Below are 22,094 nucleotides of genomic sequence, written 5' to 3' on the forward strand. Positions count from 1 at the left end.
GTGGGGAGCGCCTCACAGCTGGAGTTTTTGTGACATCACCACGAGGGGTGATTCCATCTTCTGAGCTCCATGGCCCAGCTCCCAAAGGCACCTCCATTAATATGTGCGAGGCTAACAGCCATTCTGTGGTCAGAAACTGTCTCGGTGACCACCAGCACTGGGTACTGAGCTCTCACTCTGCGCCCTGGCTGGGCTGCGTGCTCACTCGCCTCCAGGAGGCTGGTTCTGGGCAGCGACGGGCAGGGCTGGAACCCTGGGCCTTCCGATTCCAAAACCCATGCTCTTAGCCCCCGCGTTCACACCAACATCAAAGTCCAGTAAGGAATGCACCTTTCAGGAATAGCACACACCACTTCGGTGAGTCCGCTTCTCAGGAGTACATCTGAAATGCTCAGGCCCCTCTTGATGATCTACTCAGGTAACAATAACGTGGACCCTTTACTCTGACCTACAGTGAACGTTCCTGTTTTATTATAAACAACGGATCCCACTGCTGTTCCTGTTTTCATTCCACCTACCTTCTCTTCGGAGGGGTAAAAGCCAATGGCTCTCATGACATAGGGAAGCTCCGACAGGCAGATGTGCTCTGACACCTCTCTGGTCTCCATGGTGTCTATGCCTTGACTGCGGAGCTGGGAATAGTAAAAATAGTCTTCCAGCTCCTGCATGGAAAGGAAACGGAAACACAGGTTTTGGTCAAAGTCGGAACCATCCTTTAAGACTTCAAGATGTTTTCTAGAAAGTTCGTTCTGAGCTCAGTGGGGGAAAAGAAAGAGCTTTGGAAAAAAGGGTACAGCCCGGCACGTTTGTTTTACACACTGAATTAGGTGTTCCCAGGAAGTGTTTTCTCTGAGGACAATTACCCTGTAGAACTGTCCTTCCCGGCCACCAGACACCAGACCGTAGAACGGGGTCAAGTCTTCACCCCCAAGGGAAACAGCTGCCTCCAGGGCGCTACAACAGAAACAGCACTGTTAGAAAGCGACCAGGCGAGGGGCGTCAGGGGGCGGCCTCGGCACCTTGGCCCAAGGACTGGGACCACGGAACAGACACAATTAGAGTCTCTCTGTAAGCTGGGTGAGAAAAATCCCTCCAAAATGAAGGTGAACATGAACACTCAATTTCCAGTGTGGGACCTGGTGGTACAGGGCACCTGCTTTAATGACAGGGTTCTTGTCTCACTGATGACACAGCGGGGCTGGGCCGTTTGTCTGTGATCTTTGGGGAGCCGAGTTCTCCTAAGGGATTGGGACGGAGGGAGGAGGGCTCCTGTGTCCTGAAAGCACAACCCTCCCGAGCTGAGCAGCTTTGTAACTTTAGAGCCGCATAGGACCAGCGCCAAAAGAACAGGACGTCGTACAGGTGGACTGCCAGCACTAATTGCTTCCACAAAAACCTGGAGCCACAAGGGACCCATGCCAGTCAGACAAAAATAACCCTCTGCTCTCTAACACAGGGTCAGAGTTGCCAAAAATAGGCCCTTTAAGTGATAAGAAAACCTACTTTTGTATGAGGCCGGCTTTGCCTCATGCAAAATGTTAATAATACGAAATCAAGACGATAATCCAATAAATGGATTTCTGTTAATCAGGAGATTAGTCCTGTGCCGGGATGTTAAAACACACTGAAGCAGGAGATCATAGTGGGTAAGTTGTGAAGCGTCCAGAATCTGGAGTCAGAGGTGCACTGGGGCCCGGGCTCTGCCACTTGCAAGTTGCACTCTTGTGGGCAAGTAACTTCAACTCCCGGTGCCTCGGTTTGCTCATCTGTGAAATGGGGATAATGACAGAACCTGCCTCCCCAGGTGGTTTGAGAATTCAGAAAGGGAATGCACACAAAGAATTTTTATTTTTCTCGGGGAATGAATGTTTGCTGAGGTGTGGTAGAATCAGGAAGGCCTGAGGTGAACCCCAGCTCCACCACTTACTCCATCACTTGGGTGTTCCCGATCTGAACAATGGGATAATCACAGTCCCTCCCTCACAGGATGGCTGTGAGGAAGGAATCAGACAATACCCGTGTCTTAGTTATCCAGTGCTTCTATAACAGAAATACCATAAGTGGATGGCTTTAACAAACAGAAGTTTATTCTCTCACAGCCTAGGAGGCTAAAAGTCCAAATTCAGGGCACCAGCTCCAGGAGAAGGTCCTTGTCATTGATCTTCTCAGCACAGGGACCCTAGGTCCAAACGACGTGCTCTGCACTAGGTGCTACTTTCTTGGTAGTATGAGGTCCCCTCTCTGCTTGTTTCTCTCTCTTTTATCTCTTGTAAGATAAAAGGTGACTCAGGCCACACCCCAGGGAAACTGCCCTTACAATAGGATCAGGGCTGTGATCTGAGTAAGAGTGTTGCATCCCACCCTAATCCTCTCTAACATAACCTAAACTTGCCTCATTAACCACAGGCAGAGGTTAAGATTTAGAACACATAGTAAAATCACATCAGATGACAAAATGGTGGACAACCACACAATACTGGGAATCATGGCCTAGCCAAGTTGACACACATTTTTTGGGGAAACACAACTCACTCTGTAACAATCTGGCACAGAAAAAGGCTCAGCAAAGAGTAGTTACAATCATTATGACAACTGAAACAGCACTGATATGTACCTACACCTCCTTACAGAGAGGGAGCCACAAACCTGCCCTTGGTCCCTTGGTCCGCCTGTCGGCCCCAGGTCAGGGGCTGGGGGATGCAGCCTGGTGCGCTGCAGGTAGACAAGGGCCCAGGAGCCCCAGGTTCCCCCCAGCAGGGCCCTGTCTGCACCTCACTGCTGGGTTCTGTTTGAAGGCCATGGAGGCCGACGTCCAGCTGAAGGGCTGCGTCTCTGCAGCCTCCAGGCTGGGCCCAGACTCCACCCGACAGGTATGTGGGCCAGGTGCAGGACCAGGTATCCCAGAAGTGACATGGAGGAGCCCCTCATCCCCAGGAACCCCTGAGGGGAAGGCTCACAAGAGTTCCTGGTTTTCTTGGACCAGTCCAATATAGGGCTCTGGTGGTCGGGCCTACGCTGTGTGCCGGGCTTCCTGGCCACTACCAACTGACTGGGAGGGACTGAAAGGACTGGAGTGGGACTTTTCCAGCCAGAGCCAGGAAAGAGATTTGCACCCTCTGAGGTAAGCGCTACCATTTGTGAAATCGGGGAACTGCCAGTGGCCATGTCCTGCTGAGAGCAGAAATCCAGTTGCATGGTAGAGGATGCCAAGAGCAGAGTCAGGTGGAGAGAAGGCAGCAGGCACCCAAGGGAACCGTGTCCCTGCCACGTGGCCATGAGGTGCCAAATGACCATGTCAGAAAGTCCATTTGGAGCCTACATTGGGTTTCCAATGCTTCTAACAGCTACAACAACAAAGGAGGTCACTGGGGCAGCACAAAAGGGAAGTGACATTTATTGAGAACCTACTCTGTGCCCGGCTATGCGTACACTACTTCTGTGAAATGAGAAAGCTCGAGAAGCCGCGAGCACTGTGACTGGGACGTAGTGAGTGCTCAGTAAACGCTCCCAAGAGGAGGAGGGAGAAGAGCTATAGTGGTGGTTACATCACCCTCAAAGAGCCCTCTGGACTGGGCGATTATATTCCCATTCAACAGATGGAGAAACTGAGACTCAGAGAAGTCCAGGGACCTGCCTGTGGTGATGGAGCTTGCAGGGAGTGGAGGTAGGATTTGAATTCAGGTCTCTGCTCCTGTCTGAGCAGGGTGGCATGATGGCAGATGGGAGGGTGAGCATAAAAACGTGATGGGAGATTTTAAAACAGATGCCAGACAAAGAGATAAAAAGGGCTAGCAAAGATGGGGAGAAGGGAGAGGGTGTGGGTGAACCACAGGAAGAGAAAGGGGATGGGAAGGAGGTCTCCCAGGGAAGAAATCGGATCTGCTGCAATGACAGTATTCTGGCCCTAGAAGTTGTTGTTGTGTGTCATCGAGTCGATTCCAACTCATAGTGGCCCTAAAGGACAGAGTAGAACTGCCCCATAGGGTTTCTAAGGCTGTAATCTTCACGGGTTTCTGGGTTTAATCTTCACGGAAGCAGACTGTCACATCTTTCTTCCGCGGAGCAGCTGGTGGGTTCAAACAGCTGACATTTTAGTGGTTTTGAGCCCCGTGCTCTGATGAAAAGCATTGGCATGTAAGTGGATTTAGCATCTTCTTCATTTAGTCCCACAACTTGTCAACAGTAATTCTAGTAGGAATTTTGTTTGTTTACTATTTACAGTTTTTGCATTTCTTTCCATTAGTGAAGCAATGAACGTATTAAGACACCAGAAGCAGCAACGAAGTGCTAATTAGGTTATAATGATCCTTTGTCCCCGCAACAAATTAAATTGAAATTCTCAGAAGTCTGGACTCTGGCCAGGCACAGGCAAGTGACTGGAAAGAAGCTGATGCCTTTTTTTGTTGTTGTTAATTTCTACCATCCCAGATCCCAAGCTGATGGAGAAGAGGAAAAACAATGAAAATATGGGGAGACTCACCCCAGGTCTCACTTCCCCCAGGGTTCCAGGGAGCAGGCAGGTCTTGGGAGCCCAGCAGCCCTCTGCTGCAGGCAGGATCAGGGCGGGCTTTGCAATGAGGGAACTCCCCGCCTGTGCCTGAATCCCCTAATTCCCAAGATCCAGTTGTTGAGGTCTCAGAGTCAGAGTTGCAACTGTGATCTGAGTGGGTCCAACACGAACTCCACCGGCTATTTGCTCATAAAGTAGCAAAAGAGGAGACGCTCCCATGTTCGCCAGGAGTGAAAGTGCCCTCGGCTTTGACTGGGAGCCATGCATCACATTTGCTCTGTAGGAAACCAGGCGGCTCCTAGCTGTGTGCGTACCACTTCCTAGGTGAGAGTGTTGGGCTGAGTGGCCCGGCAGATGGACCGACCGAGCAGGGCTGGGAGCAGGGATCAGGACCAGGAGCTGGCTGCCTGGTGGCTCCACTCTGGCCTGTGGCAGCTCAGGTGGACTGAGGTAGATGAGAAGAGCATCTAAGCATCCACTCCCTCTTTTAGCAGTGAAGATCCGGAGCTCCTAAGCAATGCCTTTATGAGGAAGAAGACAAGGAAGGAACACCTAGCTCTGTGCTGGGTGCTTTCTTTGCATGTATTAACCAACCTAATCTTTACAAGGATCCTATAAAAGTCCCCATTATTATCGCCATTTCACAGTCAAGGAATCTAAAGATCAGAGATGTTAAGAAAACTGCCCTAGGTCCCACGGCCAGCAGCACAGATAAACTGTGTCAATCTAACTTCAGAGTCCATGTACTTGCCCATGTTCGACTACAGAATTCTCCAACCTGACTTTAGGTGGTGCGGTGGGTCAGTGGTAGAATTCTTATCTTCCATGCAGGAGACCAGGGTTCAATTCCCAGCCAATGCAACTGAGGAACAGCAACCACTCGTCTGCCAGCAAGAGGCTTGTGTGTTGCTATGATGCTGAAGAGGTTTCGCTGGAGTTTCTAGACTAAGGTGGCAATCTACTTCTGAAAATCAGTCAGTGAAAACCCTGTGGATCACAACAATCCGATCTGCAACTGATCATGGGAATGGCACAGGGCTGGGCAGCATTTAGTGTCATTGGGCACAGGGTCGCCCTGAGTCAGGGGCCAACTTGATGGCAGCTAACCACCACCACCACCTCGGACAGAGATTCTCACCTGAGGACAGCTGGGGTGAGAAGCGTAGGCCAGAGCACATGTCTACAGTAACACTCCTGCACTTTCAGTCATTTGCACTGCAGAGACTCGGGCTGGGACTCCAGCTGGTGTGGCGTGAGAAAGGATTTCAGGGGCGGGTGAACCTAGGAGGCAGCACACGGCCTTAACCACAAGTGCCATCGGTCCATGTAGCTCACGGACGTGGTGGCGCTGCTCCGTGTGACCACCTGCCCACAGCAGGTGCTCTTGCTGGGCGGGGATCCACAGAAGGGGTTCAGTAAATCCCTGTGGGGGGAACAGGATCACCTCTCCGGCTCTCTCAGAAGTGGCAGGGGAACTCAAGAGCTTCCAGGGGTGACCACATTCTGCCCAATGTCACTGTTAAATCTCTCTCATCTTCTGCTCGCCTCCTCCCAATGACGATGATGGTGGGTCCCTTCGCTGCCTCCCTGGCCCCCACCACTCTGTCCTCCACACATCTGAGGGGTTTCCCGAAACGCAAACTTGACCAAGTAATTCCTCAAGGGCCACCTCAGCTCACAGGCAGAGGTTCAAGACCACCTTGCCCAATCTTCCAGATGCTTGCTGTTTCTTAAACCCAGCACCACGTGCTTCCCTGCCCTGTGCTTGTGACACACGTGGTGTCTTCCATCTGGGTTGTCTTTTCCTTTCTTCTCCACCTGGCAAATCCCTAAAGATTTTTCCAGACTTAGCTCAGGCTTTCTTCAAGTAGCAACATGATTTTAGGTGGTACTAGTCACAGATGAACTTTTTAAATTTTCACAAGGTCAGTATTTAAGGAATCCTCGTGGCACAATCATTCAACACTTGACTGCTAACCAAAAGGCCGGCAGTTCAAACCCACCCAGAGAGGCCCAGCAATCTTCCTGTCTAAAGATTACAGCCTTGGAAACCCTACTCTGTCACATGGGGTTGCTATGAGTTGGAATCAACTTGACAGCACACATCAACAACAGATACTTGTTTTCTTGTGCATTACAATATATATAACAAAAATACAAAATATATACGTAACAAGCTTATCAAATCAATGACTGCCCTGAGAAAATCTTTAAACATTGAGCCAAAATTATCCCAAGGTCTTCTTAAAACCAACAGTAGTTTAACTTAACAAGTAAAAAATGTCTGCCTTGACCATTATGTCGGCAGTTCGAACCCACCGGGTGCTCCTTGGAAACTCTGTGGGCAGTTCTACTCTGTCCTATAGGGTCGCTATGAGTCGGAATCGACTCGACGGCACTGGGTTTTTTTGGTGGTTTTGACCATTATACTCTTTTAAGAAATACCTATATGGGGTCAAACTGACAACACCAACTCAAAGGAGCAAATACGAAGTTTAGGGGGCAGTCAGTTTCTGTCACAGGGGAGGAGCAACTCAGAAAAGGAGGGTAGGAATGGTCGTACAACTCAAAGAACGTAATCAGTGCCACTAAATTGTGCATAGAGAAACAGCTGAACTGGTATATGTTTTCCTGTGCATATTCTCAACAACAACAAAATAAAAAAAAACAAAAAAACAAAATGTTGAGTTAAAAAAAGTCAATTAAGAAAAACACAGTGAATAAAAAAGTCGATTAAGAAAAACGGTAAACAGTTCGGATGATAATATGAATGTGACAATAGGCTGGGAGGCGAGGCCTGGTTGCAGCCCCCTTTCTCTCGAGAATCCATCTCTTCACATGTGGCCCCCCTGCCCCCAACCCGCCTGGCTTGTGAGATGTGCCCTGGAGTTCTCCTGCAGCCCCACCTCATGCTTCTCTCAAACCTCCCAATCCCTCACTTTGGCTCACCTCTGTGTCTCCCACACCAACATGTGAGCACCCTGAAGACCAGGCCTGGGTCCTGGCCACATGTACCTGAAGGCCTTGCACACTGCCTGGCACTTCACAGGTGTTCCACACCTGCCTCCTGTAGCTGAGTGAAGAGATGGGGTCTACACTTGACACCTGTCTTGTAGGGCCGAGCTTCCATCCCCCTCACATACCTTAAGTTAATTTCCCACTGCACGACCGAGCGGTCATGTCCTCCTGCCGTGAAGGCGTAGCAGCCATCATAGGAAAGAGTCATCCCAGCTACCCCATTCGGGTGGCAAATGATAGCAGACGTCTTATGTGGATTGCCATCAACAGGTAAGATCTGCAGTCCAACCTAGAGACAAAGATGTAACAAGACTCGGACTCAGATGACTAGATCCCCCACTGTGCCTGGAGTTTTCCCCTATCACCCCCAGAGCTGTTTGCAGGAAGGACCTGTGTGTCTGAAACTCTTTCAGTGGCTGAACACCATGTCTAACTTGGCTGGGCTCCTACATGCGGAATGTCCCGTAGAGACAACACCATGCTGCAGCAGGGAGGACCCCCTCCGTGCAAGTTCAATAGCTACACAGAAGTGAAGTTTTCTTCCATGTCTTCATGGTCAGATGTCCAGGGCTTTCCAGGATAATTCTAACATTGTATGATTTTATGCTTTTTAATATAAAAACCAACCCCATTGCTGTCGAGTCGATTCCAACTCATAGGGACCCTATAGGACAGAGGAGAGCTGCCCCCATAGGGTTTTCCAAGGAGTGGCTGGTGGATTCGAACTGCTGACCTTTTAGTTAGGAGCTAAGCTCTTAACAACTGTACCATCAGGGCTCCTTTCAATACAGATTATTCTTTAATGTATAATTAAGCATGACTGATTTGTATGTCTTTATATGATTTTTCTAAGGAGCCCTGGTGGAATAATGTTTAAGCACTTGGCTGCTAAATGAAGGGTTGGTGGTTCAAACTCACCCAGTGGCCCTGAGGGAGAAAGCCCTGGTGACCTGCGCCCATAAAGATTACAGCCTAGAAAACCTCACGGGGTAGTTCTACTCCGTCACGTGGGGTCGCTATGAGTCAAAATCAGCTTGATGGTACCAAGCAATAACAAAATATAATTTTCACATGGAAATAAATCAGAAATAAAAAAAAAAAAATCTTTGGTGGACCATGTATCCTCATTTGGGGTGCAGAAAATATAAACATTCTGCCAAGAAAGGTTTCCCAGGAGTCATCCAGAATAATCTGTGGTAAGTTTTCGCTTCACTGTTGACTCAGGTGGAAGTACTTAGACTCGGACATGGAGCGAAGCGTCCTGAGTCTTACCATACTTGGGACTGGTTCCTTCCTCATAACATGTGGGGTCAGCCTATAGAACCAAAGAGCAGAAGGGTGGGTACCTTGTCTCTGTTAATAAACACCAGGTAGCGTTTCTGGAGTTCACTAGCGGTTTTCACTGGCAGGAGCTGGATTTGTTCAATGGGGGAACCATAAGTTGGCCCAAGAAGTGTCTTTCTGTATGATAAAAAAAATTAATTCCACAAATCTGAACGTAGGTTTTACGACTTTTTGGTCATTGTCTTAATCCTCTAGTGCTGCTATAACAGAAATACCACAAGTGGATGGCTTTAGTAAAGAGAAATTTATTCTGTCACAGTCTAGGAGGCTAGAAGTCTGAATTCAGGGTGCCAACTCCAGGGGAAGGGTTGCTCTCTGTCGGCTCTGGGTTAAGGTCCTTGTCATCAATCTTCCCCTGGCCTAGGTGCTTCTCAGTGCAGGGACCCTGGGTCTAAAGGCTCTTGTTTCTTGGTGGCATGAGGTCCCCATGTCTCTTTGCTCCCTTTTCTCTTTTATCTCAAAAGAGACTGATTTAGACACAACCTAATCTTGTAGTTTGAGTCCTGCCTCATTAACATAACTGCCTCTAATTCTGACTCATTAACATCAAAGGGGCAGGATTTACAAAGCATAGGAAAATGACATCAGATGACAAAATGGTGGACAATCCCACAATGCTGGGAATCATGGCCTAGCCAAGTTGATACACATTTTTGGAGGACACAATTCAAGCCATAACAGTCATGACACCCTCAAACAAGAGGGCCCTTAAAACTGAACAAGCTTCAGGCCCTACAAAACCCGGATTTGCCTGTGTGAGCCCAGCAGCTACTTCTCTTCCTCTACTATGAGGCCCTGGGCATGTGGGTGGGTTTTCTCCCTGCACCCCCTGCACCCAGCATGTCTGACAGCACGTACTGGGTCTGTGAGTGTGGAATAAAGAAGGAGCAAATTCCACTCAACAAGCATTTCCTGGGCACCTCTTCTGGGCCAGGCATTGAGTTAGGTGCTCAGGAGACAGGAAGAAGAAAGATGTGTTTCTGGCCACTGAGATGTTCACAGTCCAGCAGGGACAGCGTGTCTGGGAACAATATGAGAGGAGAAGGGTAATAATACAGCAAACCCAAGATGCACAGAAAGCCCTGAGGAGGAATGGTGAGCTCCTAGGCAATGGTCAGGCGAAGTTCTGAATGTGAGTCGGAGAGAGGCTCCGAGACTCGAGACTCGGGGCCCTGGTCAGTACAGAAAAGCATCGAGAAAGCAGGAAGTGCAGAAGGATGGAACATGGCGTATGGAGTTCAACCCACAGAAACATATGATGAAAGGGCAGTGGCAGGAGGGAGGGTGACGAGGTGAACAGGGGCCAGGTTAGGAAGCTAGGCTTTATCTGCTGGGTTATGGGATGCCCTTGAAGGGTGTGAAGCTGGGATGGTCCATGGTCAGGCTTACATGCAAGCAGATTGGGTGAAGGTCAAAAATGCTAAAATGGCAAAATGGGCAGATAATGCATCAGTTAATTATAAATCACCCTTATCTATCATTCCAGTAGAAAATGTTTAAGGCCCTTCCCGAATAGCTTCGAGTGCCCAGAGCTAGGGTAGAGCTTGGTTAAGAGCACAGACTCTGAGCCCTATTGGCACAGTGGTTAACGTACTCGGCTGCTAACTGAAAGGTCTGTGGATGGAACCCACTAGCTGCTCCGCAAGAGAAAGATATGGTAGTCTGTTTCTGTAAAGATTACAGCCTTGGAAATCTTATGGGGCACTTCTACTTTGTCCCATCGGGTCACTAAGCGTTGGAATCGACTCAACAGCGATGGGGGTTTGACCCTTAAAACTTACGGGAGGTTGTAGAGAAACCAAAGCGCCCCTGCATTGTTGTTGGATGTAAAATGGTACAGTCACCTGGTAAAACAGTCTGGCAGTTCCTCAGATGGTTGACCCAACAACTCTACCCCTAGGAGTAGACCGCAGAGAAATGAAAACATGCTTCCACACAAAAACTTCTAGACAAATGTTCACAGCAGTGTTATTCATAACAGCCAAAAAGTGGAAACAACTCAAATGACTATTAACTGATGAATAATGAACAAAATGTGATCCACCCCTATAATGAATATTATTCAGTCATAAAAAGCAATGAAGTTCTGATTCATGCTACAGTGTGGATGAACCTTGAAACATCATGCTGAGTGAAAGAAGCCAGACACAGAAGGCCATAGGCTGTATGATTCCATTTATATGAAATGTCCAGAAGAGGTAAACCCATTGAGGCAAAAAGCAGATTAGTGGTTGCCAGGAGCTGGGGGAGAGGAGGGAAGAATGGGGACTGACTGCTAATGGATACGAGGTTTCTCCTAAGGTGATGAGAATGTTCTGGAATTAGGTAATGGTGATTGCTGAACAACTCCGAATATACTACAAACCACTAAATTTTACACTTTAAAAGGGTAAATTTTATATGTAAAGGATATCCCAATTTTTTTTAATATTAAGAGGAAAAAAAAAGCCCGACAAGTTGACAAATTACTGAACCTCTCTGCGCCTCAGGTTCCCCATCTGTAAAATAGCAACAGTGACAGCACTTTTCCCATAAGACTGTGGTGAGCTTTTAAATGAGCTAATATACACAAAGCACCAAGAACAGTTTCTAGAACCTGGTACAGGATATATGTTACCAAGCGTTCTTAATTGTACCTAACAATTTTATAAAATTAGTATCTTTTTCTTCTGATTGCAAAAGTATTAAATTTTCCACTGTACTCTTTTAAAATCTATCTATGTGGGATCAAATGGACCACAGTGACACAAAAGATTAGGCAGGAAACTTAGGGGGCAGTGAGTTTATGTTAATGGGGGAGGAACAACTCAGAAAAGGAAGGTGAGAACGGTTGCACAACTCCAAGAAGGTATTCAACGTCACTAAATTGCACGTGCAGAAACCCTTGAATTGGTGAATGCTCTGCCGCGTATATTCTCAACATCAAAAATAAAATTAAAAAGTACTAAATATTCATTTTTCAAATTTTTCAAACATGTAGACACACAAAAAGTAGAAAATCTACCTATAAGTCCACATTGCTGCACTCCTTACCCCAAGATAATCCTAGGCAATGGTTTGGTATACTCGAGAATTTCTTTTACATGTTCTCACATATATTCTAACCTGTATCATTATAGCGAGTTCTGATGGCACAGTGGTTAAGAGCTAAGGCTGCCAACCAAAAGGTCAGCAGTTCGAATCCACTAGGCACTCCATGGAAACCATATGGGGCAGTTCTACTCTGTTCTATAGGGTTGCTGTGAGTTGGAATCCGCTCAGCAGCAGTGGGTTTGGTTTTTTGGTATATCATTATAATTTTTATGTGAAAATGGAGTCCTTCCATTCATTCTTACTTGGCACTTGCTTGATCTCACAATATGTCTTGGAGACATTTCCATGTTACTACACAGAGAGCTACCGTATCCTTTTTTTTTTTTTTTCCTTTTATAAAAGCAGCATAGGGTCCCAGTGGTCTGACAAACATCCTTTAACTAATCCCCTATTAATGGACATTTGGATTGTTTCCATTTTTTTAAATATTTTTAGACAAGACATCCTTGTACTTATGTCTTGGCATACTCACCTCTGTGCTTCCCTGGGCAGTATTCCTAGAAGTCAGAAGATAGGATAAAATTTAATAGAGGGTGACAAATGGCTCTCCCAAAAGGTTGCGCCAATTCACACAGCCCCTCCCAGGGCCTGAGACTTGCCTACACCCTTGCCAACATCAAGTACTATCAATCATTTTTATCTTTGCTAATCTGACTTGTGAAAAATGGTATCTGGATTCTATTTGCATCTTTGACAGAGTAGTGAGAAGCTGCTCAGAGGTTTATTGGCTTTTTTTTTTTTTTTCCTTGTGAACTGCGTTTTCATGTTCTTTTATATATTTTTTAAATGTATTTTTAAATCTTTTGGATTTACCATGGAAAGGCGATTCCTTCCCAATGAAGCTTTGGTTAGGAGGCTTTATTATTCCTGTAATTTAAAAGATGCTTTATGCCTGGGGGCTGACTTTGGAGTGGCGGAAATGTTCTGGCTGCACAACACTGTGAATGGACTAAACGCTGCAGAATTGCTCACTTTAAAACGGTTAATTTTATGGTATGTGAATTTCACCTCAGTAAGTTTTTGTTTTTTTTTTAATAATTCTTTTCCATTTTACTTTTTTTTAATAAAGCAAAAAAAAAGTTTTATTCTGCGTATACTCAAAAAGACAAAAGTGGGAAGCAGACACGCATGCTGCCAGAGCTAATGTCTGCCCAAGTCCAAGGAAATATTAGAGTAAGTAAGAACGCGAAAACGGACAAGTGTGCTGCCACAGCCACGTCTGCCCAAGTCCAAGGAAGGTTACAGAGTCATCGGTATATATTAACATTACAAATGGACGAAACCATTGAAAGCTTTTACCTTCTCACAGGTTGGCTAGAAACTGTGGTCCTACATTTTGAATTGCCTTTCTTAACAACCACTGGTACAGGTTTCAGTAACCGACAGTCAGGAGGGTCTTCATTGGTCCAGCAAATTTCTATTCACTAAATGTTAATAGAAAAAGACAAGAGTGGAAAGTCTTCTGTGTTCTGGCTTATATGAAAGGTTTCCCTAAAAGATATTTTCCAAGATTATTCTATCTATTGTCTTTATCTCAGGGCCCAGTTGATGTGTCCTTGTGAGTCCTTGTGAGCCCTTGTGAGGCCAGCTTCAGCTGGGTCACATTCTCTATGCTCTATGCTCAAGGACAGGGAATAATCACTCCAATATTATTTCCTAAATAAGTAGCTAGGCTTGATACACCATCATTAGGGCTGAACTCAGCAGCCCTGGTGGTGTAGTGGTTAAGAGCTACAGCTGCTAACCAAAAGGCCTATGGGGCAGTTCTACTTGTCCCATAGGGTCACTATGAGTTGGAATCAACTGGATGGCAATTGGTTGTTTTTTTGGGGGGGGTTTAGGGCTGATTCATGGGCATTCAACCTGTGCAGTCACATGAAGCCCCATGCGTAGAAGGGCCCTGTGCTTGGTTTAATCCTCTATTGTAGCTGTCTTGAAATTTTGCACTGGGTGTTGTAAAGGATGGAGCCATATTAATAATCATAATCATAAGTAGGAAAATTTCAAAATCTACTAGTCTTTCCCCAGTCTTTTACATATTACAGTTTTTTTTTTCTAATTCTTTTATTTCTCTGTCAACAGAATTAGAATACGCTGATAAAGAGATGGGAACCCTGGTGGTGTAGCGGTTAAGCAGTACGGCTGCCAACCAAAAGGGTGGCAGTTTGAATCCCACCAGGCACTCCTTGGAAACCCTGTGGGGCAGTTCTACTCCATCCTATAGGGTTGCTATGAGTCAGAATTGACTCGACAGCAATGGTTTTTTTTTTTTTTTAAATAATTTTTATTGTGATTTAAGTGAAAGTTTACAAATCAAGTCAGTCTCTCACACAAAAACCCATATACACCTTGCTACACACTCCCAGTTACTCTCCCCCTAATGAGACAGCCCGCTCTCTCCCTCCACTCTCTCTTTTCGTGTCCATTTCGCCAACTTCTAACCCCCTCCACCCTCTCATCTCCCCTCCAGGCAGGAGATGACAACATAGTCTCAAGTGTCCACCTGATCCAAGAAGCTCACTCCTCACCCGCATCCCTCTCCAACCCATTGTCCAGTCTGATTCATGTCTGATGAGTTGGCTTCGGGAATGGTTCCTGTCCTGGGGCAACAAAAGGTCTGGGGGCCATGACCACCAGGGCCATTTTACTTTTTTTATTATTGTACTTTAGATGAAGGTTTACAGAACGAGCTTCTCATTAAACAGTTAGTACATGTATTGTTTTGTGAAGCTGGTTACTGACCCCACAACATGTCAACACTCTCCCTTCTAGACCTTGGGTTCTCTGTTACCAGCTTTCCTGTCCCCTCCTGCCTTCTCGTCCTTGCCCCTGGGCTGGTGTGCCCCTTTAGTCCCATTTTGTTTTATGGGCCTGTCTAATCTTTGGATGAAGGGTGAGCCTCAGGAGTGAATTCATTACTGAGCTAAAAGGTGTCTGGGGCCATACTCTCAGGGTTTCTTCAATCTCTGTCAGGCCAGTAAGTCTGGTCATTTTTTGTGAGTTAGAATTTTGCTCTATATTTTTCTCCAGCTCTGTCTGGGACCCTCTACTGTGATCCCTGTCAGCGCAGTCAGTGGTGGTAGCCAGGCAACATCTAGTTGTGTTGGACTCAGTCTGGCGGAGGCTGTGGTCGTGGTAGCCCATTAGTCCTTTGGATAATCTTTCCCTTGTGTCTTCAGTTTTCTTCATTCTCAATAAGTTATTTTTTTTAATTGTTTTATTGTGGTAAAAATATATATAACAAAACATTTGCCAATTCAACATTTTTTTTACATGTACAATTCAGTAACATTAATTACAGTCACCATGTCGTACAAACCATTACCCGTTTCCAAATTGTTCCACCACCATTAAGTCAGTACCCCTAAGCAATGACTCCCCCGACCTGTCCTTCCAACCCTTGGTGACCACTAAGAAACTTTTGTCTCTGTTACAGCAGCACTAGCCGGGAGAGGGGCGCTGCTCTAACAAATATCTGAAACGTGGAAGTGGTTTTGGAACTGGGTAATGGGTAGAGCCTGGAAGAGTTTTAAGGTGTCTAAAAGCCTATATTCCCTTGCAGAGACTGGTGGTAGAATTATGGACATCAAAGGCAATTTTGAGAGGACTCAGAAGGAAATGAAGAGAGCTATAGAGAAAGTTTCTGTCGTGTTAGAGGACACATATGGTGCCAGGCACAGAATATTGCTACCAATGTGAACGATAAATGTGCTTCTGGGGAGGCTTTAAAAGAAAATGATGAACATGTGATCAGACGATGGAAGAAGGGCGATGCTTTCTATGCAGTGACAAAGGACTTGTCTGAATTATGTTCCAATATTCCGTGGAAGGTAGAACTTGGATATCTGGCCGATGAGATTTCTAAGCAAGGTCTTAAAGGGGCCACTTGTTTTCTCCTTGCTGCTTACAGTAAAATGTGAGAGGAAAGACATGGACTGTGTAAAATGAAAAGTAAACGTAAAGATCCAGGAAATTCTGTTGTACAAACTAAGGACGTGTCCTAGAATGTTCACCAAGGAGATGGCTACACAATCTTTTGTTAAAGCAATTAAACCCGTGACTGACGGTCTAACCAACTACCACAGAAAAAACCCATCAGCTTAGACTGAAGAGGACAGAGAAAGAGCGAAAGGAAGGAATGCTATGTGCCTCTTAGAATTCTACAGGCAGGAAACAGGCCAGAGGAGCTACATCTGTTGTCCCCCAAGAAAAGAAAACAACCATCCCTGGAGCAGCTTGGAGATCAGCGAACTGTTGGGAGGAGCGTGAGAAGCAGAGCTGCCTTGGTCTCAAATGGTGGGGCCATGGCCTCTGGGGTCTCAAAGGGTAGAGCCATGGCATCCTAGGTTACAAAAGTCAGATTTTCACCAACGTGGTTCCAGGGTGTGGGACTGCCATTCAGTGTGGCGAAGAGGATGGGGCCACTGCCCAAAGCTGAAGGGGCAGGACCGCCATGCCCAAGCGGCCGAAGAACGGGGCCTGCTGGGGCTGAGGGGGTGGGGTTGCTATTCTGATGGACTAGAAGAATGGGACCACCCAAAGCTGAGGAAGCAGAGTCGCCATCCCAGTGGGCCTGGAAGGCAGAGTGGAAGCCCATGGCTGAAGGGCCTCCACCCAGAGTCTGAAGTGCAAAGCCCTTGCCCAGATGGTCCCAAAGAACACAGGAATTATTTTCAAGCCTTGAGAGCTAATGTAAAATTTTCTCTTGGGTTCTGGGCTTGCTTGGTGCCAGTTATCCCTTCTCTCCCTCCAATTTCTCCCATCTGTAATGGAAATGTCTACCTTGTACCTATTCTACCGTTATACTTTGGAAACAGGTAATTTGTAGTCTAGATTTCACAGGTTCACAGATAAAAAGGAATTTTGCCCCAGGATGGGATATGCCTAAAGTCTCACCTGTATGTGATTTAGAAAATGAGATTTTAGACTTGAAGTTAATTTAAGACTTTTGGGATGATATGATGGAGTGAATGTTTTACATGTGGCAAGGACAAAAATTTTGGGGGGCCAGAGGATAGAATGTCATGGATTGAATTGTGTCCCCCCAAAATGTGAGTCAATCTGGTTAGGCCATAATTCCCAGTATTGTGTGATTGCCCTTCATTTTGCGATCTGATATAATTATTCTCCATCTTGTGATGTGTTGTAAATCCTAACCTCTATATGTTATGAGGCAGGATCAGTGTGGGGTATACCTTGAGTCACAGCCTTACAAGAAGGCATGACTCAAGTCACACTCTTACTCAAGTCATACCCTTGCTTGAGTCACACCTTTTATCTTACAAGAGATAAAAGGACAAAGAAGAGAGCAGAGAAGGGAGGGACTTCGCTACCACCAAGAAGGAAGGGTCAGAAGTGGAGCATGTCCTTTGAACCATGGGTCCCTACAATAAGAACCTCCTAGACCCAGGGGAAGATTGATAACAACACACATAGATATCTCTAAGGAACAGTGGGCCCACAGATGTTAAAAGGAGACAAGGACTTTCCCCTGGAGCTGACAGAAAGAGAAAGTCTTCTCCTAGAGCTGGAGCCCTGAATTCAGACTTATAGCCTCCTAAACTGTGACAGAGTAAATTTCTGTTTGTCAAAGTGATCCGATTATGGTATTTCTGTTATAGCAGCACTAGATAAAAAAAAAAAATAGACAGTTAAGACAATCTCTATACATTTACCTATTTCATATAAGTGGGATCATACAATATTTATCCTTTTATGACTGACTTCTTCCACTCAGCATAATGTTCTCAAGGGACATTCATGTCGTAACATGTATCAGAACTTCATTTCTCTTTACAGCTGTATAATATTCCATTGTATGGATGCACCACATTTTACTTATCCATTCATCTGTTGACGGACAGTTGGGATGTCGACCTTTTGGCTATTGTGAATACTGCTGCAGTCAACATTGGTGTACGAGTTCTCAGTAAGTTTTTTTTTTTAAAGATGCTTTATGCTAATTTCAGAAACCCTGGTGGCGGCTTTATGCTAATTTCAGAAACCCTGGTGGCATAGTGGTTAAGAGCTACGGCTGCTAACCGAAAGGTTGGCAGTTCGAATCTAACAGGCGCTCCTTGGAAACCCTATGGGACGGTTCTACTCTGTCCTCTAGGGTTATTAGGAGTCTGAACCAACTTGATGGCAGCGGGTTATGCTCATTTAAGGTTGCTATGAATGGGCAGAGACTCCTAATTGTGGCCCTAAGTCCCTCCCACCTCATCCCAGTTAACAACTTTACTTAAAGCCTGAGGCACCCTACCCCTAATTCATCTGCTCTGTAAATTCAGATTTCTTTCAGGGCTGGGCATATCCGTGGGGTGTTCTTTGTTCAAAAAGTTTGTGTCCACTAAAAACAGTGTACAAAAATTCTGAGATCTTCCTAAAACTCCTTTTTGCATTTTGCCTTCAAACTTCTCCTTCCCAGTGCTTTAATAGTTTAAAGAAAAAAGTTGTGTTAGATTTCTCTCTTAAGCCTGCTATATGACAGCCATTTCTCAGTCATTGTCCCCTGCGCCCACCTGGAAAAGAACTTAAGAAACAAGATTCTGGGTGATTCTCCCTTTTGAAGACTGAGTCCTTTAGCACGGGCCAGCCGCTGTTGGCCAGTTCCCCAACTTCCTTCTCTGGGGCGGGGTCACACTAGCATCTCAGTTCTTGCTGCTTCTCCTTCCTTGGTGCCTCCACTTTTCCTAGTCATGCCCAAAAGGCAGAGAAAAAAAGCTCAGGGCCAGGATGGGCCCCAAGCTAGGGCTGCAGGAGGACCTGGGGCTGCCCAGTGGAGGACCGAGTCAGACAGAGCCAGTTCAAGACCTTCCCTGGCCCTGCCTAGTTGCTTGGCCCTGGGCAAGCAACGTGGCCTCTCTGAGCCTCTGTGGGACAACATCTTGCAGGGCTGTTGGAGAAGAAATGGGATAGCAACATAGGGCGTCTGGAGCAGGGATGCTGCTCAATAATCAGGATTTATCACGAGGCGCGAACTCGGGGGCCACCAGCACAGAGGCCAGCTCCAGTCACAGAGGAGCTGCTGCTCGGAGATGCTCTGCACGCCCTGGGCCTGGTCCTTCAACCTTTTCTCTATCTACCCTCGCCTCTGGAATCTTCTCCTGTCTTGTGGCTTTAAACCACCACATGCTCTTGACCTCAAATTTGCAACTCCAGCCCAGCCTCTCCCATGAACTCCATCCTCCAGAACCTAATGCCTGCATTTCCACTTGGACGACAAACAGGCACCTCAACTTAACCTGTCCACAGTCTGACTCTGGATTGGCCTCTCTCAAATCTACCCCCCCGCCCCCGTGTCTGCCTTATCTCAGTAAAGGTTGGTTCCCTTCTTCTGATTGCTTGTGCAAAGACGCTGAAGTAAGTGAGAAAGTCCCTTATCATTCTATCTGCAAATCCTGTCGACCTCCCCACAGTGGGCCCCCTGCCTCGCCCCACCCAAGCCATCCTCCTCTCTCACGAAGCCCCCAAGCGTGGCTTCCACCTTTGCTCCCAGAGTCTAGTCTCCGTACAGAAGCGGGAGTCATCTTAAACATAAATCAGAGCCCATCACTCTGCTCAAGCCCTCTGACAGCACCCATCTCCACAGAGAAAAGCCCCACCCTAAAGCAACTGCCTCCCTCACTTGCTCTCCCACCTTCTCCCCCAGCGCCTTCTCACTCTTTCCCAGACCCCCAAACACTCTCCACCTCAGCTCCTTTGCGCTTGCTGGCACTTTTCCCTCTGGGTCCCTGGCTCCCTCCTTAACATCCCTCAAGTCTTCCTTCACAGGTCCCCACTCTCTGAGGCCCCCCCCAGCACCCTCCATCAAGTAGCAGCCCCTCTACCTCCAGAACTCCCCATCTTGTTATCCTGCCCCTGGTTTTTTGCAGAGCCCTGATGACCATATTTTTTTACCCAGTACCCAGTGCCATCCATCGAGTCGATTCTGACTCATAGCGACCCTCCAGGACAGAGTAGAACTGCCCTACAGGGCTTCCAAGGAGCGCCTGGCAGATTCAAACTGCTGACCCTTTGGTTAGCAGTCGTAGCACTTAACCACTACGCCACCAGGGTTTCCACCTACTATCTAGCGACTTGTTATTTGTCTCTGTCCTTATCCCTCCCCATGGAGAGGTTGGTTCCATGAGGACAGACGCGCTGTTGTGTTGTCATCCCTGTCTCCAGCACCTGGAACAGCACTGGCTCTCACAGACTCAGTAAATATTCAGCAAATGAGGCGATGAAAATCCTTGGAGAGCCACAACTAAGAAACATCCAGCAATGGGCAGTATTCAGATGAAAACACCTATCTTTATACCCTGAGAGAAGACTGGGAGTTTTTAGGGGGCATTTGTGACCTTTCTGGGGCCCCCAGATCCTAAGAGGTGCCCGCCACTGGGCTCTGGGCCCCTTCTCCAGTATAGTGCTGGGTTTAGGAGCGAGGGTTCTGGGTTTGAATCCTGCCCATGGCACTTCCCAGCCACGTGGCCTTGGTGGAGAATTGCATGCTCTGTTCCTGGGTCTCCTCCTCTGCCAAACAAGGAGGGTCACAATAGTAGCCTAGCTGCCCTCAGGTATGTCAGCTGGGACTTTCAGGCGGAGGCCGAGACGCCGACTTACAGAGACATCGGGGGAAGCTCTGGTACTTACCTGCACATTTTTGTGGTGGAATTAAAGAGCTTCACTTTGTAGCCGCTGTTGCAGATGAGCAGGAAGAGTTCCTTGGTGAGTGGCGGATACCAGACCATGCAGGTGGGGTAGCAGCCCTGGTCGGTTCGGTGAATGTCCAGGACTTCCAGGTGGTCTTTGCAGGTCCTGAGGAGATTATACTCAATCTGTGGAGGAACCCAGATGGACATGTGTGAGGACTAAGCAGAGTGAAAAGCTCAGCTAAGGGGCCCCAAGGTCACAGTGATGGCCTTTATAATGATCGGCTCCCTCGTCCTAGCCTTGGCTAGGCCCAAAAGCTCCCGTTTCTGGATGCTCACCAGGAGTCAATGGCTGAAGCACATTGAAACAGCCTGCATTTAATCCTCACGACTCCCCTGCAAAGCTGTACTGAATTATGCCCATTTTACAGATGAGAAAGCACATGTTCAGAGAGGTTCCGTGACATGCCCATGGTCACACAGCTACAAAATGCCAGAGCAAGATTCCAAATTTAGGTCCAACTGACCCCAAGGCCTGAACTCTCAGTCTGTTAGGCCGCTTCCCTGACCGCTCTCTTGGGAGCATTCTAGGGTCAGAACGAATTCATGTGTCACTCCCAGCACTGGGCGGTCACAGACTAGCGGCCTGCTGAATTTGGCCTGTAGGGATGTTCTGGTGGCCAGGCCAGGATGAATGAGTGGATGGATGGTAGGAAAGAAGGACAGACATGGTGACAGACTGATCGATGACTCATCAAGAATCCTTTTGGCTTTATCACGTCATCTCCTGTTGCCACTGCCTTCCCCTTCTGTCCCACATCTTCCACTCATGTTTACATTTAGGGAACAGCCTGGCCCCGGCCTCGGACACAATGAGAGCAGCAGCGAGTGTCGGCTTTCCAAATGCACACTGAGCAGCCAGGGTGGCTACACGGCCACACTGTGGGGAAAACCACGTCCCCTGCCCACCAACATGTCGTTTTCTCACTGAGGACATGGGCCCCTGTGCAGGTACAGCCACATTAAGGGAAATCAACAACGTTGAGAGGTTTACACTATTACATTCTACATTCATTTTCTCCAACAGGCACACATACTACGTCCCAGGTTCTGTGCAAGATGTCAGGGGTCTGACAAGGACGAGAGAGACGCAGCCCGAGTGACCAGGCGCACGAAAACACAAGCATCTCACCAAGAGACGGTCTCTCCCGAGGCTCAGCAGTCTGGGCTCATTGCTGTCCAGGTGCACCCCAAAAAGGAGACTCCGGATGCTTTTGCGATGAGAACGAAGTCTTGCTAAGTATTCCCAGACCCTCTGTCCGTGTCTGACGACCACCCAGTAAAGTGCAACGGTATAATTTACATCCTGAGCGTGAGCAAAAGAACAGAAGTTATTCCTTCTTTTAAATTTTGTAACTTAAAAATCATTATTAGCATGAAGGGAGGGAGGGAGAGGGGTTTTCACTAACCAGATGGTAGATAAGAACTATTTTAGG

General features: G+C 47.2%; 1 protein-coding gene across 1 annotated transcript in view; it reads right to left on the minus strand.

Moving 5' to 3' along the window:
• CFAP251 (cilia and flagella associated protein 251) overlaps window positions 1-22,094 on the minus strand; it is a 95,633-nt gene that overhangs the window by 23,726 nt on the left and 49,813 nt on the right. Inside the window, exons 13-18 of the mRNA XM_010599893.3 lie at window positions 21,791-21,964; window positions 20,600-20,784; window positions 8,875-8,989; window positions 7,654-7,817; window positions 864-954; window positions 519-662 (exon numbers count right to left, since the gene is read on the minus strand). Coding sequence (XP_010598195.2) covers window positions 519-662; window positions 864-954; window positions 7,654-7,817; window positions 8,875-8,989; window positions 20,600-20,784; window positions 21,791-21,964 — 873 coding nt within the window. The remainder of the gene's footprint in view (window positions 1-518; window positions 663-863; window positions 955-7,653; window positions 7,818-8,874; window positions 8,990-20,599; window positions 20,785-21,790; window positions 21,965-22,094) is intronic.

This window comes from Loxodonta africana, chromosome 19, assembly GCF_030014295.1.
Source record: "Loxodonta africana isolate mLoxAfr1 chromosome 19, mLoxAfr1.hap2, whole genome shotgun sequence".
Classification (NCBI taxonomy): domain Eukaryota; kingdom Metazoa; phylum Chordata; class Mammalia; order Proboscidea; family Elephantidae; genus Loxodonta; species Loxodonta africana.